Here is a 15,328-nt window from a genome sequence, read left to right as displayed (position 1 = left end):
AGGTGGAAATTTTTGTGACGCAACAGTCCAACAAGGTCTCTCTCTCACACACTCTCACACACACTCTCACACACACACACACACACACACACACACACACACACACACACACACACACACACCTTCCCTCTCATGGACAAAGGACTTTAATCTGTGACAGCATTAGGATTCGCACTCCCGTTTGTCTTTTAGCCCCTGCAGCTTGCAGCAGAGAGATTTGATCCCTTTTGTTTGGCTAAAGCAATATTCCAGTCTCTAATTATGAGACAAAGGCAAAAAATTGATTCTGACACCTTGTAAAATCAGTAAGCCTTTTATTAAATTAAAAACATCTGTTGAATCTTAACAAAATGGAAAATGAAGGAAAAAACAAACTTCACCCAAATGAATGTACCATTACTTTCTAGTTCGCCTTAATGTTCACAGTATCAGTGGAACGGCTGTCTTAACGTCTCCTGCATCTCACCGTGAGTTGATTTCCTGTGGCCTAAAGCAAACCTCTTTAATGCGTACAGGATTGACAGACGAGCCTGCATGCTTCCAGGAAATCATCAAGGAAATAAAGGGTCCTCAGTTCATACGACAAAACTCGTTTCGGTTCACAAAATTTTGGCCTGACAGTTGCCGAGGGCCGATGTGCGGTTGAAATAAAACTGTAACGAAACAGGTTGTTTTTATGCCCCTCATACAAAGGACAGCATCATCCCAATTCAGTTCAGAAGGGACAAAAAGGGCCGATGTCTCTGTATCTTAAGACTCCAAAGCGATTACATACTGTATATACAAACAAATCTGCTTGAAAAATTGAAGGGTTGGCACAGTCATTGTCGAATATTGTGGCGACCACTTTTATGGACCGAGATGCATGTTTGGACAGAGTGTTAGTTTATGTACAAATACAAATTAAAAGTAGAGGAAGGTGAATTCTCGCTTTGCCTCCTCTGTCTAACAAAAACAAATCTTATCTGACGTTAATGTCGTTACAGGCATGGGAAGGCCAGTCTCAGTGCAAATGCTCCAGCTTGCGTAGCCGTATGGGGTTGGGAACTGCTTGCTGGTTGCGTACAGAGGACGGCTCCTCCTCCGGCGTGCCGAATAGCACCCGACCCCGGTGGTTGAAAAGGTAAAAGGATGGGTGGTTCCTCAGTGTATCAAATGTTCTGGAAAAGAATAGAGAGGCACTGTACAAATATTGTTCTGCTTTTTAAGTTACGCATGTAGGACACCTACAGCAGCAGGTGCACTGTAACACATGGGGTCATACAGGACATTATATAATTCTAATGGCAGATCACATGTCTCTGCACACTGTGAGCTAAGGAAGTAAAACTTCAGGAATCTAAACTCTGACACACACCAACTGAAAACCTATTGATTCATTATCTTAGCATTGTGACCACATGCATTCTTGGTGGAAAAGTACGATATGATATTATCATTTTTCTATAGGCATGGGACTCATTTAAAAAAATGTATGTATATGATTTTGAGAGATAGAAAAAGATGATAAAATCTAAAACTTGCTAGTTAAACTATTTGGTCTTTACTTAAAGATATAAAATATGTGCAGATGTCTTATTGGTTTCCTGACATTTGTTGGAACGTTTCTTCAATGCACCCAGTACATTTTATTATTATTACATTATCTTTCCTGTGTAATGTGTCCACTATTTACATTATGTTTGAAGATGAACAAAAAGCAACTGCAACTTCGAGAGACATCTGTGGGAATTGACTCACGGTAATGTTACTTTATATGCATTTGAGGGATGAGCGTGCTTCCCCTGTGGCAGAGCACACAAACAAGCACGTTATCCAGGGAGGAAGGTGCTGCAGCACAACTCACTTGTTCTTGAGCTCTGAGGAGGCGTCCATGTCTTTGAACTCTCCAGCGATGTGAACGATCCCATAACAGGTCATCACAAACGATAACAACGTCTGTAATACAATCTGCAACAACAACAAAAAAAAGGAAAGATAATGATGAAAATAGCACAGAGACATCTTTGGGGGTTGTTGTGAAGGCAGGCTGGAATTAAAATGGACAGAATTATGATAAAAGTCACTCACATCAATTGGTAGTGTCTCGTTCTCCTTCTCTGTGAGTCGCATATATGATCGATCTAATGGAGGAAAACACACATTTTAGCCAGAAAATTAAAAACACCATTGCACTGTGGCAGAGATCGCTCCGCGGACGGCGGAGACCGCCTTTAATGTGTAGCGCTATGCTAGTGCTACGCTATGCTAAACGTTGGCGGTGAGATTTTAACATTAATTGCAGACGAAGATTTCAGTCTTTCATCCCTGCGACTGATTGTGAACGGGGCTAAGCTGCGCTAGCATCTGATTAGCTAGCCGCAGGACCGAAAGGCCCCACCTGCTGTTTTATCACCCTACCCGGTGACAGCGGAGCCCTCCTGAAATACATAAAGATGCCGAGAACCGTGATTTCTCTCCCTGCACTGAAACTTACGCTGTGCTGCTGAGAAAGCTGCATGAGCTAAGGCGAAAAGTCCGACGCCGACAATTCCTTTCCAAAACGACGAGGCCATCTTGATCCAGGGTGACGAGGAACCGTGTGCAGTGTCGTAAAACAATGTCGTAAACAGCCGCAACCATGACAGGGTCAAAAAAACATAATGAAATCCAAGAGAACAAATGTATATCAAATCAACGTTGGAGGGGAAATATATGCAATGTGAGTGGTTTTAATGTTTGCTTATTGATTTGTGCTTATGTATTTGTCATGAATGCAACCCTGAAGTAGTGAGAGCTTTTACTTTGAAGGTATCAGCTAACTTCCGGGTTAGCCACTGCCCTTTCCGGTTAGCTAACGCAGAGCTTTCATCTCATTCAACATTTAGATACTACACCTCATCTCTTCATAATATTTTTACGCGGTCTATAGTACTTTTTGACTAAACACAAATATGGCAGAGGCCATTCAAAAGAAGTTGAAAGCAGAAGTAGAAAAATATACTCAGATGCAGAAAGGTAGGTGCCAGCTAGCATTGCATGGTTTCTCATATCGTGCCATGTTGCAACGAGCTAGCTGACCATATTAGGACAGCTAGCTATGTGTTAAATCAACTTAGATAGATATTTCCTGTACGTTTAGACTATTATTGATGGTTGCAACACTCACATTATTTTCTAATACCCGTATTTTGCTTAGATGTTAGCAAGAGCATGTCAGCCAGACAGAAGCTGGAAACGCAACTGGCAGAGAACAACATTGTCAAAGAGGTAACTGGCCAATTTTCCCTTTAAAAGCTTATTTTTCGACTGGGGTCAGTGTTGTTAGCCCCTTCATTTCGTATATTGGGGTTTACAGTATTGTATATTTAATCTTTCTCTGTCTTTCTGTCTTTCCAGGAGCTTGACCTGCTGGACACCACAAACACAGTGTTTAAGCTTATCGGCCCAGTATTAGTGAAGCAAGACCTGGATGAGGCCAAAGCCACCGTCACCAAGAGGCTGGAGTACATCAACGGAGAGATGTGAGTCACTAAAGCTGTGGTCCACTCTGTAGTGGTCATGTCAGTAGTCCTACAGCATGCATATGTGCTGCATAGGTTGGACCAGAGCTGTAGTATGTAAATAAGTCCATATTCCATAAATCCAGTGTATGGAATATGGTACGTTGATGGGGGTTAAGTATGATTATTACTCAAGAAACCCTCCGTCCAAGTGTCGACAAAGTGCACATGCTGTGGTTATGTCCAAGAAGAGGAAAGATTTTCTCTGTAATACATTGGACCAGGGCTCACCACAGCTGATAGTAGTCACTGATTGAATATGATGTTGCACTGAGCTGCAGTTTATCGATCCTTGAATGTGACATTTAATCTGAATATATGGTTGAAGGTACTGTAGCCGCTGTCATAACTGATTCACAATAACTGACTCATTAAATTACATTATGTTTTCATGTCCTGAAGAGGCAATTATTGTGCAAATATACTGCAGCTTTGAATCATTATGAGGTTCTTCTCATTCAAGTGAATGTGTCCCAGCTGTGAAAAATACCAACAAGCCATACACACTCACCCTAAAATTGATGCTCACCTGCTCTATTCCGCTTCAGGTTTTGTGTCCCGATTCCACGGCATCTCTAGATTGAAATTGTGGCTGAGAAATGCAGCTTTCTTTTACCTAAATGTTGAGGAGACTTGTTCTCAGTCTATGCATGTTCCCGTTCTCTGTTACAAGCCATTAAAGGGAAATTTAATTTATATTGATATGTTTACCAATGATAGTCGTCCATCATGTTGAAGCAAAAACTCAACACGGTGACCTCAGCGGTCACGGTAAACCCAGTGGCATTAACACTTTATGCTTTATGACTTCACAAATGTCAACATGATTGTCAGTGTAAATAATATTATGGGTAAATATCAATGATTTTAAGAAAGAGATTCCTTCCCTAAATTAATGTCACACAGAAACATAAAATGTTGTGTCTTAATCTCGTAAATTTTACCTCCTAAATGCATATAGCTCAATGTGGATATTGGTGCTTAGCCGTGCTATGATGTTAATGCACATATAGAGGGCAGTGATGGGTTTGGTGGATGGACAGTTATCGACAACATTCTTGATGCAGTCTTCACTCTGCCCCTGTGATTACTGGAGCACTGTGAGTCCTTCTCTTTTGTGTGTGTGTTATCCCACAAAAGGAGAAAATGAGGAAAATCGTGGTGTTGAAATAACTTTATGATGTAGGGTGTAGTTTTTGGTGCCGTTTTAGTTTATCATATGTTATGAAAGTGTGTAATTCCCATCGCCTAGTCCCCTATGTTTCAGTTCTAATATTATTACCCATTATCGGTAATAATCTTCCTGGGGTCCACAGAAAGGACAAAACGTAATACATAGAAAACGTGCAAAACATGACGTGAAACAAACAGTTAAAAAATAGTTCAATCAGAATAATAAAGATAATAAAAATAGTACAGTCAGATACATAGTGCAGTCAAAGACTAGGATATATATTGTCGTAACCGACCACGTACACAGTGCATCTGTAATTTATACACATAAGGATCAGTAGACTACAAAAGCAATGGAAAACATCAAGTGGTTAATGGCCTGAGGTGCGCCTTCTTGAGGTCGGAGGTATCAAGTGACCTAAGCATTCCTTGTGTGATGGTTATGTCAGTTACATGTATATTGTAACTGACTGAAGACATTTTCAGGTGTCTGATTAAATACTATGTTTCTGAAAAACATGAGAAGGCTATAGTGGGGTTTAATTTCCACTGAGAACCATGACAGGCGAGAGTGCATATATGCATATATGCAACAGTAGCTGGCATACGCAGCTGCTGATTTGAAGAAGCCGCTGGCATGACTCTAACACCGTGGTATGGTGTAAGAGCGCAACGCCTGCCATGAAGACGTCTGGTTTGTTTTCAAATAAAAGGGAACTAACTTAACGGCCACATGGGAGTATTATAAGAGAAGGATCAGCGACATTTGCTCTGTAAGACAACTTTCTTTACACAGGCACAATTTCCAGAAATGGGACCGCACTCATATCTTGGATGAGAAGAGAAATGACTGAGCTGCACCAAGCCAGAGATTCTTACAATAGTTGTATATGTATATCTTTTTGTATAATGGATATATTTCTATATGTCCTTGGCACAAAAGTAGGATTAAATAACAACAAAAAGAAAACATTGGTATCGGTTATCGGCCAAATTGTGATGTTAAACATTAGTATTGGTGCATCCCTAGTTTCATTCCGTTGTTTAACTGAGTAAGAATATCTTCTTTTCTCTTTTTTTTTTTTGTCCTTCTACAGTCAACGGTATGAGACTCTCCTGAAAGACCTGGAAAAGAAATCCGAACAGCATCGAGAAGTCTTGTCCAGTTTACAGCAGGAGTATCAGAGAGCTCAGGGCCTGGCTGTTGGCAAAGTCTGACCAAGTGATCCGGCTGCATGCGCTCACACACACACACACACACACACACACACACACACACACACAGATAATTCATGATTTATTGTAGACCTTCAACATAAGGCTGAGAATACTGTGCCTGTATCTTATCAGTTATTTGTTTATTACAGTGACTCTTCCCGTGTTACTAATAAACGTGTTTTTCATGAAAGGTCATTCCTTTTTGTTTTCATTGTGTGAGCGGAGGTTTTCACAGAGCAGGCGTGCTGTGTGCTGCTGTCTGTTGGACATTGGCTTTAATTACCGGGGCAGGCCGGTGACCACCGGAGCAGATGTTGTCCAGTCTCGACCCGCCCCTCAGATCTTAGCAGCAAAAAAAAGCGCAGCGGTGCGGCATTGTTCCCTTTTAATGAATGCGCCTTTCCCCCCGCCGTCTACCACCAGCAGAGCAGTTCGGCAACATGAATAGTTAAATAGCCTTAAAAGTCTTCTACGGCCTATATGGAGTCAACGCTTTCCTTAGGAAAATGCTAACTCAGGGCAAACAGCAGAGATACCGCGCATGACTTTACATTTAGGGTTAAGTATCCCGCACATCAATGAACCTTTGCTCACTGACCAGCTGTAGGCTATACTATATGAACTATAGTTATAAAATTACGTATTGAGACGTTTCGGCTAACATGTAACCATTATGCGACGTCTGTGCATCCCACAAACACATGCGGGGTCTGGATACCACGTCCTGTTGAATGGATCACACATAGCGGAATCTGATGTAAATACATATGTTACATTTATGCAAAACAAAATATGGATATTCTGAATTTAAAGTTACTTTTCTGGGCTGCAACGGAGGTTTAAATTGTAGGGCATAATGTTTGTTTTTCGTGTTTAATCATATACCTTTGTGCACACAATGCGCTGCAGAAACACAAGCTTGCATTAATACTGTATGTCTTATAGCCTGAATTGAATTTGGGCTAGAAATTCCTGACGACACACAAATGCGCAATCATAATAACACTGCTTCAGAAAAAAAGAAGCTGTTTTTGTCCACGGAGCCTGACACCCCTGGCGCGTGGGTGGCAGCAAACCGATTAACACCTGGAGGTGTGGCGCGTTTATAACATCCAGACTTCAGCTGTAAAGCTGGCCGACACGTGGCAGCTGGTACAGACTATATATATATATATATATATATATATATATATATATATATATATAGTTATATAGTTATATATATATATATATATATATATATATAGTTATATATATATAGTTATATTATAGTTATAGTATATAGTATATATATAGTTACTCACGTTCTGACTGCAACTTGAATAGCTCTGTCCCAAGAATGACGCTTAAACAGATAATCCAAATATATAAACTTTAAAGAACTCTTACTACAAAAAATATCATAGAGAACTGAGGGCTCGTTATGCGAACTGCAATCGTAAAATGGTTTGTTGATGAGGCCAAAAGGTGATTTATTATCACTCTGCCTTTCTTGTGTTCGCGCTGATGTGGCAAAAACCAACAGCTGATTGAAACATTTAGCAGTGTTGTGATTTCTCAGGCGACAGTCTGTTGAAACGGGCAAAAGTTTCAATATAAGTTTACGGTATTTTAGAAATACGTTTCCGTGTGCTTTTTGTCTTATGTAAACAAAGTAGAGGCCTTTAAGTTGATACATCCTCGCTGGACTAATCCTTCTCTATTTTACACTGACAATAGATTCATTTAATCTTCATTTAGACAGATGCCTTCCAGATGAAAGCCTAATCTGATTCCAACTTTAATCGATTTACTTAGTCCTGCGGCCTTTTCTTGGGGGGGGGGGTAAACTCAAACTCAAAAGCGCACAAAGGCGCATCCTGTCCAGAGACCAGCACCGTTGATAAAAGATGTCTTCAAACAGCAGTGGAAGGAATGTGTGTATCCACTAGTGGGACCAACCGGAGGGTCACAAGATGGTGAATGGGTTTGTTTACCTCGTCCGAAAAATATAGACCCACATCTAAAGAAAATATTCAAATGAAACATTTAAGTAGAAGCGATTAAAAGTAATTGAAGGGTCAGAAGCCAAAGGGGTTACATGTCCCTTAAGTTTATATCAAGTACAGCCTCTTTGCTCCCTGCAGAATACAAGCTATTTGAGTTAAAATGCATGATTTAATTTGAACGTAAATGCCTTCACAATCATGCTGATCTGATGGTGAACAATTTTCGATCCCTTCAAGTGTTCATTGATGTGTTGATGAGCGGGAGCCCGTTGCCTCTAGTGCAGTCGTTCAGATGTAGAAAAGCACCCTGTCCACACCCTGCAGCATCCAGACAGATTCAGCCAATCTACAAATCCAGTCTCAAATTCTAAAACACATTGGCCACACCAGCCCAGTTTTCCCACTGATACTATTGCACGTGTGTGTTTTTGTTGTGGTTATTAAGATCGAAATGTCGTTTATCAGGAATGGGTTCACCCCCCCCTCTCTCCTCCAATCATCACAGACAGCTGCTGTCTCTGCCCCTTTAGTGGCTCTCCCAACACGAACAGTGTAATTCTGCACATGATAATTTGAGTAGGCGGCAGAAAAACAGCTGAACACTGGTCAGCCAAAAGGAGATGAACTTAAATTATACTGTTTGTTTTGTCTATCACTTATAATTGACCCAACACTGCGTACCAAATAGCCAAAACGTCTCGTTTGCATATTGTGTTGATAGATAGATTCAGTAAATGGTTCACAGTAAACTGGATATACTATATAATTGTTAATGAGTCTGGTCACAACATTTCTGGTAGGGTTTGGGCGGCTAAAGTGGATTATGTAAATTGGGTGCCTCCACATTGCATTCACCTAGAGCAGTCTGGCTGCTGAACAGTGTGTGAACGACCACTCTCCTTTGCTTTTCTACATTTGAAAAAACTGCACTTAAGTTCATAGAAGCATCGGTGTCCCCCGCTATCAACATTTCAATAGACGAACGCGTCATAACGGCTGTGCAGCCTGGATGAAGTACGTGTTAACAGTCCTGTGGATGTCCCCCTTCTATTGAAGGCTGCAACTGCAAAGACTGCTCAAGTACAAGCTGTTCACACAGCAGATAGGCCACTCGAATGATCAGGAAATTGTGCTTTTTATTTGAAATTGGAACTGAGATTCAGCAAGCACAATCAGAATAAATTCAGGTCACAATGCGCATTTTACGCACGCGCCTGTCTTCATGTTGCAGCAAAAAAAAAAAAAAATAGCATTCTGCTGACACCACCGCATAAAGAAAAAAAAAAACACTTATATACAAATCATAGCAAAAAAGGAAAAATGCGCGTGCAAAACAGCAAATCCTAAATAAAAAACACCACATGGAAGTGGAGAAGTTTTCACGGAAAATATATTCACTGTAGGCTGTACAACAGTCAGGCTGTACAACAGAATACATATTTACAGTCTGTTTGCGTCCTACAGTACATTTCTAAAATGATCTAAAAATGTGTGCCGTCACTGAGGCCAGGGCCTCCACACAGGGTCGGTGATGTGCGTGCAGGCTGCCGTGGAGGAGAGCAGCTCCCTGGTGTCACAGTGGAGGCCAGTCCTTTGGGTGAGGTACGGGTGAGAGATCCCTCCCTGGCAATGGTGGTGGGTCAGATGCTGAGGAGACAGAGCGGCCTGTGCCATGTGGATGTGTCCGGGAGACGAAGGGTTTGTCTGGGGCTCGGGACGCGCAAGAGAAGCCTGAACCGCGTCCTCCTTGGTGCCCTCCAACTCCTGGCTCTTGCTGGCTACGAAGTGGCTGACCCTCAGCAGACAGGACCTCATGCCGTCATGGAAGCTGTGCTGGCGGGCGGATTTCTGTGTCTGCCCCCGGGACGTGGACCGGGGATCCTTCGCGTCCCCCTTCTCCCTCTTCAGGTAATTGACCACACTCTCCAGGATCTCTGCCTTTTCCACCTTCGGATTTCTCAGCTTCTAAAAGGAGAAGAGTACTCTCACTAAATATAGGAAGTATAGACTTAAAAATATCAAAACAATTTTGTATCAGATATCAAACTGAAATAAAAGCATGGCGCACAGACGTACCTCATTGTGGGTGCTGTCCAGCATCAGAAGTCGCAATGTATCCAGACTTTGGTTGATCCGCTCCCGTCTGCGTTTCTCCATCAGAGGTTTAGGGACCTTGGGGTTGAAAAGTAAAAAATCACAATTACAACCCGGAAGAACATTTTAGATGATTTTTGGAAAACTCATAAATTCAGTACAGGAGTCAGAACGCAGCATCTTACCCTCCTCATGCTCCTCGGTAGGTGAGACTCTGGTGAAGTTACAGTTTTCATGATAGGAGTTGACTCGTGTCCGTCTGTCCTTACAGTGATTCCCAAAAAACGGCACAAGTTGTGTCCTCGTTGCAATGTGTTGATATCTTGGCAGATAGCCCCGCCCCCTGTGGGACGCGCCCCTCACCTTTACTGAGTAGCACGCGGCAATGACGCTGAAGGGAATTTTAATTTATTTCAATCTAATCCTCTTCTTTTCACTTCTCTTCACTTCCGAGCTGAGCTGGAAGTGTAGATTAAAATAAAGGGAGCGTGCCGTGTGGTCTTTCATGGGTCACAGTAATCCCAAACCATAAAACACTTAAACTTAAAGTTAGTGGTTTGATCGAGTCATTCCTAAAGTAGATTCATTCTGATGTAATTGTGATGAAGACAGAAACATTCTCCCTTGAACTGCTTTGTGCATATAATGACTGTCTAATAGGCTTATACTGCTAAAACATATGAATGCACGTTTGAATGCACTATTTGCACGTTTCATCAAATCACAGGCCAAAATAAACACAATGTCAAATTAAAGTAAAATCTCGCTACTATAGTTCTATGACATAATGAAATATAGATGGTGAAGCCATTTCTGCTCATTGATTTGAAATCATCCTAACATATCTCTAAATAGGACCTGGCCTGGTGTTGTAGAGACAAATTGTCCGATTCACACCTTAAACGCTTGTGTTGTGTGAAGGAGCCGTGTTTGTCTTTAGACTGATCCCACTTCTCGTTTGACTCCTGACTGAAGCCAATGTTCACAGTTTAAAAAAAAAAGATTTCGGACTGAAGTTTGGGCTGACTGGGCTTTGAGTTTTGTGTTTTTTGGGGGGTAGCTTTCTCAGCACTGCATTTATGGTCAGCCTGATCCCCATAATAGGCTTGAGTGTGGAGATAACACTGGGATGATCGGATCACGGGGATCTCGTAGATTAAGTGGCTTTTCAGAGGCAACGACACTTCCGTTTCAAATCAAAGAGAGGGCGATTAGTAACGGCTCAGAGATCACGGTTGGTAACTATGGAAGAGAGGAACTCAAGGAAACTCACTTTAAAGCACTTAAAAAAAAAAAAAAAATGATCACAATTTCCATTATAGCTAGTAGTTGCATTTGTTCCCCCTACAGGAGTATGATGATGAAGAGGAAACACATATTTAATTTGTTTAAGCCACGTGGACCCGCCCCATAAATAAGCCCCATAACGTGCTCGCCTGAGCCTGTGATGGAAACTAATTAGTGAAAACGCGCCCTTTGGTTTGCAGAGAAACGGACCGTTGACTTCTAATATCGTGACTCGTCGGGTGTGTCGGACACACTGACAAAAGAGTTCAAATCAAACGTGGCTGGGAAGACGAAGCCAACAGCTGCTTTAATTTTTTTTTAAAGGAGGGATCTTGTGTGAAGTCCAAACATCGGGTATCGTGCTGACCCGAGGCCGCGCACACTTAACACTCAGGTGTAATAATCATCCTCGCACTTCGTCGCATCAGCGGACACACGTGACCTGTTCCCCTTTTGCCACTGCGGTACCTCGAGCTTTTGGTTTATCAGTTAAATAGTTTATTTTATTTGATGTGCTTAACTGTAAATGCGTAAATCGGAGATTCTTGCATTCGCGTAAACATGTGTGATTTGTTATGGGTTGTGTAAATTAATCCACTTCTTCATTGTGACCAACGCTGCTCTCATTTGGTCTCTTTCAGCACTTATTCAACGTGTGGATGTCTCACACATCATAAAAAGTCCTCATGGCTGCCCACTTTCTCACTTCATTTCTGTTCCCACGAGAAAAAAAAGGTTCCCATCGTCTCACTTCTGGGAGGCGTTATAGGTAATCAGAGAGCTCAGAATACATTTGGCCTAATGAAATCAATAAATGCTGTATGAGACGATGGCCATCCAAAATCATCAGATACAGTTTCAATGTCCACTTCTAACGTCTGAAATGTTCTTAGACAACAGAAATATTGTGCTTAACCTTTCACGAGTGATGTAGGTTGATAAACTATAAAACAAGGCTGCCTTTTGGTCTGATGATGTCATCACTTGTAAAGATCCGCTATTGGTCATTGGTAATATTGTTGCCTTTAATATGTTGTATAAGTTATTTCAGATAAATCTCACAAACTGATCACTGTTTGAAATGAATAGTATCGATTGAGTGAATTTATTCACGGCACATAGTAAAGTTAGTACAGACCATTTTCAGACCGGCCAAGTGTCGTCACTCACACTTGTCAGCCAATCAGAGGCCGCATGAGCTCTACTTATAATGGCCCTCAGGGGGCAGGAGGCCGTTTTCACTGCTGCAGACTCCAGTCAGGACATTTGGACCAAAGACTACAACATGACCAGGAAACTACAAAGCCCACTTCTGGAGGATGGCAAGAGTAGAAAAAGGGTAAGAACTTAATTATAATAGCCACGTTCTGTTAAGGTATCCATTACAAAGGCTATTTAAGACGTATAGCTTTGTTAATGTTGATTAATCATTTAATAATCCTTTTTAGAGCAGTGCTAAGCCATTAATAAGAACAATTTTTTAGTTTGCCATGTTTAAGAATTAACAGTATTACTGCAGGCGTGCTAACCAACAAGGTTCTTTTTCCACAACCTGGCAACCCAAGTTGTTCTAATGATATCTGACAACAACTTCACGTGTCTCCAGGTTCTCAAACCAGTGGTGGAAAAGAAGAGAAGAGACCGAATAAATCAAAGTCTGGCCGAACTGAGAAGTTTGCTGTTGAGTCACACGTCTGATCCAGTGAGTCATGTTAAACAAAATCCCATCCAGCCTCTCTGCGTGTTTAAGGGGAATCATAACCTTACAATGATGAAATGTATCCCCCCCCCTTGCACTGTTATCACCCACAGCGGCTTCAGAATCCTAAAATAGAGAAAGCAGAGATTCTTGACTTGGCTGTCGAATATGTTCAGAAGTGGACAGATGGGAGGAAACTGAGAAAGGGTTAGTCAAACAAAATAGATCTTTAACTCCTTTTAACTTATTACATTTTTGATAAAAATCTCCTTTTTTTACTGCAGCAAATCAATGTTTTAATCTTCCACCCCTGTTTTATCCCTCACCCTGGTGCCTTTTCTTTGCTGCAGACTCTACTGACTGCCACATGAAGACTCATGCTCCTGTGGTAAGCCTTCATCGCTCAGAGTCCAACGCTCCCACTCTCTTCACCATCGAGAGTGCAGGTTTCCAGCAGTGCGTGGCCCAGCTGACCAGCTACATGCACAAAATAACCCCAGCGCAGAGAACAAGCCTCGTGGAGGGGCTGAGACATCACACAGAGAGCCAGCAGCCAAACAATACTAGAGTGACGGACACTGAGATGACCAAAGGACCAGATGGAATGTCTGATGTAATTTACACATCAGAGAGGAAAGAGGAGTCTCTTAAGTTTCCATCTCACTCCCCATTTCAGCCCCTCTCTTGTTCCACACCGTTCCACGACTACCTGTCCCCTCCTCCCTCCCCCTGGTTCTCCCCTTCTTTCTCCGCTTATGCCACCTCTCCTCCTTTCCCGTCATTTGCCTCTCACTTCCCGTTCCCACCCAGCCTGTCACCTCTATCCACCAACACCTCCTTCCTCAGTTTCTCGCCCACAGCCTCTCACTCTGGCCCCCCTGCCCTCCACTGCCCCCCTCTCCTCACACTGAGATCCCCTCCACACCCTGCACTGAGGGAGGGGTCAGCACCAAACTCTTCTTCGACCATGTGGAGGCCTTGGTTTTGATGGAGTGGATCAGAGACTAATGAACTGAGAACAGCAGAGCCACCTAGTGGGAACTAGCTGTGATCATTGGCTGTGGAGAGGAGGAAAAACTCTCCATGCTGGAAATGTATAGTGTACATATTATTCAAATTTCCTATATTTTGTATTTTTCTTCTAAATAAAATTTGTGCTGAAGCTAATGAGTCTCAGTTTGTATGTTTATAGTCCACAGCTGCCTTTATCAAATACACATGTGAGTCTGTGGTAATAGCAACGGTATGTCCGTGTGAAACTTTAACTTTTCTTGGAACCAAATAATCACAGGCCAAACAAGTGTTTACAGTTTAGTAATCAGGCAATACTATTGTTTCAGATAATATATGTTTGGTGTGTTTAATATCTTTAACCCTCCAGTTATGTTGCGGGTCAAATTGACCCGTTTCAAAGTTTGAAAATCTAAAAAAAATATTTGAAAGTACTTTTTCTATATGAAACTTCTTCTGCTTGCCTTAATTAGTGTAATCAATGTTAAAAAATAAATGGTTCATATCATGTATTTGCAATCCCCCCCTGCAGGTTTATATTACAAAGATGATGTTCGGATCAATTTGACCCGGCAGTGAAAATGGAGGCTATAAGGGGTCAGAAGTGTCAAGTTTAGACCATTTATTTCTTTGAAAATGTAAGACAAAGTATTTCTTCCTCTCTCCCACCATGTTTCACTCCATTTCACACACACACACACACACACACACACACACACACACACACACACACACACACACACACACACACACACACACACACACACACACACACACACACCATATTTCATCCCAATCTCACACGCACACACACTCTTTCTGACTACCCCACCTGTGTGAGAAATACAGACACTATTTTGACTCTGGAGCACATCCTTGATCACGACAGTGAAATAGAGGAGGATGTGTCTGAAGATGAAGACCATCTTGAGGTCAATTCAGATTATAATAGTACTGATTATGAACCATCAAATGAGGAAACTGATATACCTCCTCCTCCAAGTGAAACATTTGTGTCAAAAATTGTGAAATACAGTGGTCATCCTCACCCAATACACATCAGCCAAGACTGTTTGCCGAAAATATTATAAAGACAAAATGTATTTGAACAAAGCACACCGTGACGACATGCCACTCGTGTGCTGTGTAGACACAGCTACACAGAGACACACACAGACACACACACACACACACACACACACACACACACACACACCCCTTGTTCATTGTGCTCATCTCTTGTTAAATTTTGTAAAAGTCTGTTTCTTAACACTATAAATAAACATAAATAGATTTTACTTTCAATACAAATCCTT

At 41.8% G+C, this 15,328-nt stretch overlaps 4 protein-coding genes across 4 annotated transcripts; 2 read left to right on the top strand and 2 right to left on the bottom strand.

Annotated features, from left to right (window-relative positions):
* Window positions 1-294: 294 nt before the first annotated feature.
* mmgt1 (membrane magnesium transporter 1) lies at window positions 295-2,589 on the bottom strand. The gene is made up of 4 exons (XM_068714288.1): window positions 2,477-2,589; window positions 2,071-2,123; window positions 1,847-1,950; window positions 295-1,160 (listed from the first exon to the last, which is right to left on the bottom strand). The coding sequence occupies exons 1-4, from the start codon at window positions 2,553-2,555 to the stop codon at window positions 1,004-1,006; spliced, it is 393 nt and encodes a 130-aa protein (XP_068570389.1). The 5' UTR covers window positions 2,556-2,589; the 3' UTR covers window positions 295-1,003.
* Window positions 2,590-2,817: 228 nt separating this feature from the next.
* Window positions 2,818-6,128, top strand: pfdn6 (prefoldin subunit 6). The gene is made up of 4 exons (XM_068715362.1): window positions 2,818-2,997; window positions 3,179-3,249; window positions 3,379-3,503; window positions 5,813-6,128. The coding sequence occupies exons 1-4, from the start codon at window positions 2,934-2,936 to the stop codon at window positions 5,931-5,933; spliced, it is 381 nt and encodes a 126-aa protein (XP_068571463.1). The 5' UTR covers window positions 2,818-2,933; the 3' UTR covers window positions 5,934-6,128.
* A 2,817-nt stretch (window positions 6,129-8,945) lies between these two features.
* her5 (hairy-related 5) lies at window positions 8,946-10,271 on the bottom strand. Its single transcript, XM_068715361.1, has 3 exons — window positions 10,201-10,271; window positions 9,998-10,093; window positions 8,946-9,886 (listed from the first exon to the last, which is right to left on the bottom strand). Exons 1-3 carry the CDS (start codon window positions 10,249-10,251, stop codon window positions 9,419-9,421), a joined length of 615 nt encoding a protein of 204 aa, XP_068571462.1. The 5' UTR covers window positions 10,252-10,271; the 3' UTR covers window positions 8,946-9,418.
* A 2,316-nt stretch (window positions 10,272-12,587) lies between these two features.
* On the top strand, window positions 12,588-13,989 carry LOC137875995 (transcription factor HES-7-like). The gene is made up of 4 exons (XM_068715520.1): window positions 12,588-12,641; window positions 12,909-13,004; window positions 13,115-13,208; window positions 13,352-13,989. The coding sequence occupies exons 1-4, from the start codon at window positions 12,588-12,590 to the stop codon at window positions 13,987-13,989; spliced, it is 882 nt and encodes a 293-aa protein (XP_068571621.1).
* Window positions 13,990-15,328: the final 1,339 nt, after the last annotated feature.

Source organism: Cebidichthys violaceus, unplaced genomic scaffold, assembly GCF_023349555.1.
Source record: "Cebidichthys violaceus isolate CVI_PGR_0920_01 unplaced genomic scaffold, fCebVio1.0.p SCAF_2, whole genome shotgun sequence".
Taxonomy (NCBI): Eukaryota; Metazoa; Chordata; class Actinopteri; order Perciformes; family Stichaeidae; genus Cebidichthys; species Cebidichthys violaceus.
Note: the sequence above shows the minus strand (reverse complement) of the source record. Positions and strands in the feature narration are given on the sequence as shown.

What these genes read in the sequence shown, in the direction of transcription:
- LOC137875995 (XM_068715520.1), top strand. Translation starts at nt 12,588, where the DNA reads ATGACCAGGAAACTACAAAGCCCACTTCTGGAGGATGGCAAGAGTAGA. An exon ending in ATGGCAAGAGTAGAAAAAGG is followed by an intron (nt 12,642 to 12,908) that starts GTAAGAACTTAA and finishes ACGTGTCTCCAG; the next exon opens with GTTCTCAAACCAGTGGTGGA. An exon ending in TGGGAGGAAACTGAGAAAGG is followed by an intron (nt 13,209 to 13,351) that starts GTTAGTCAAACA and finishes TCTTTGCTGCAG; the next exon opens with ACTCTACTGACTGCCACATG.
- mmgt1 (XM_068714288.1), bottom strand. Translation starts at nt 2,555, where the DNA reads ATGGCCTCGTCGTTTTGGAAAGGAATTGTCGGCGTCGGACTTTTCGCC. An exon ending in AGCTTTCTCAGCAGCACAGC is followed by an intron (nt 2,124 to 2,476) that starts GTAAGTTTCAGT and finishes TTCCTCCATTAG; the next exon opens with ATCGATCATATATGCGACTC. An exon ending in ACGAGACACTACCAATTGAT is followed by an intron (nt 1,951 to 2,070) that starts GTGAGTGACTTT and finishes TTGTTGTTGCAG; the next exon opens with ATTGTATTACAGACGTTGTT.
- pfdn6 (XM_068715362.1), top strand. Translation starts at nt 2,934, where the DNA reads ATGGCAGAGGCCATTCAAAAGAAGTTGAAAGCAGAAGTAGAAAAATAT. An exon ending in ATATACTCAGATGCAGAAAG is followed by an intron (nt 2,998 to 3,178) that starts GTAGGTGCCAGC and finishes TATTTTGCTTAG; the next exon opens with ATGTTAGCAAGAGCATGTCA. An exon ending in GAGTACATCAACGGAGAGAT is followed by an intron (nt 3,504 to 5,812) that starts GTGAGTCACTAA and finishes GTCCTTCTACAG; the next exon opens with TCAACGGTATGAGACTCTCC.
- her5 (XM_068715361.1), bottom strand. Translation starts at nt 10,251, where the DNA reads ATGAAAACTGTAACTTCACCAGAGTCTCACCTACCGAGGAGCATGAGG. An exon ending in TACCGAGGAGCATGAGGAGG is followed by an intron (nt 10,094 to 10,200) that starts GTAAGATGCTGC and finishes TTCAACCCCAAG; the next exon opens with GTCCCTAAACCTCTGATGGA. An exon ending in TGGACAGCACCCACAATGAG is followed by an intron (nt 9,887 to 9,997) that starts GTACGTCTGTGC and finishes TTCTCCTTTTAG; the next exon opens with AAGCTGAGAAATCCGAAGGT.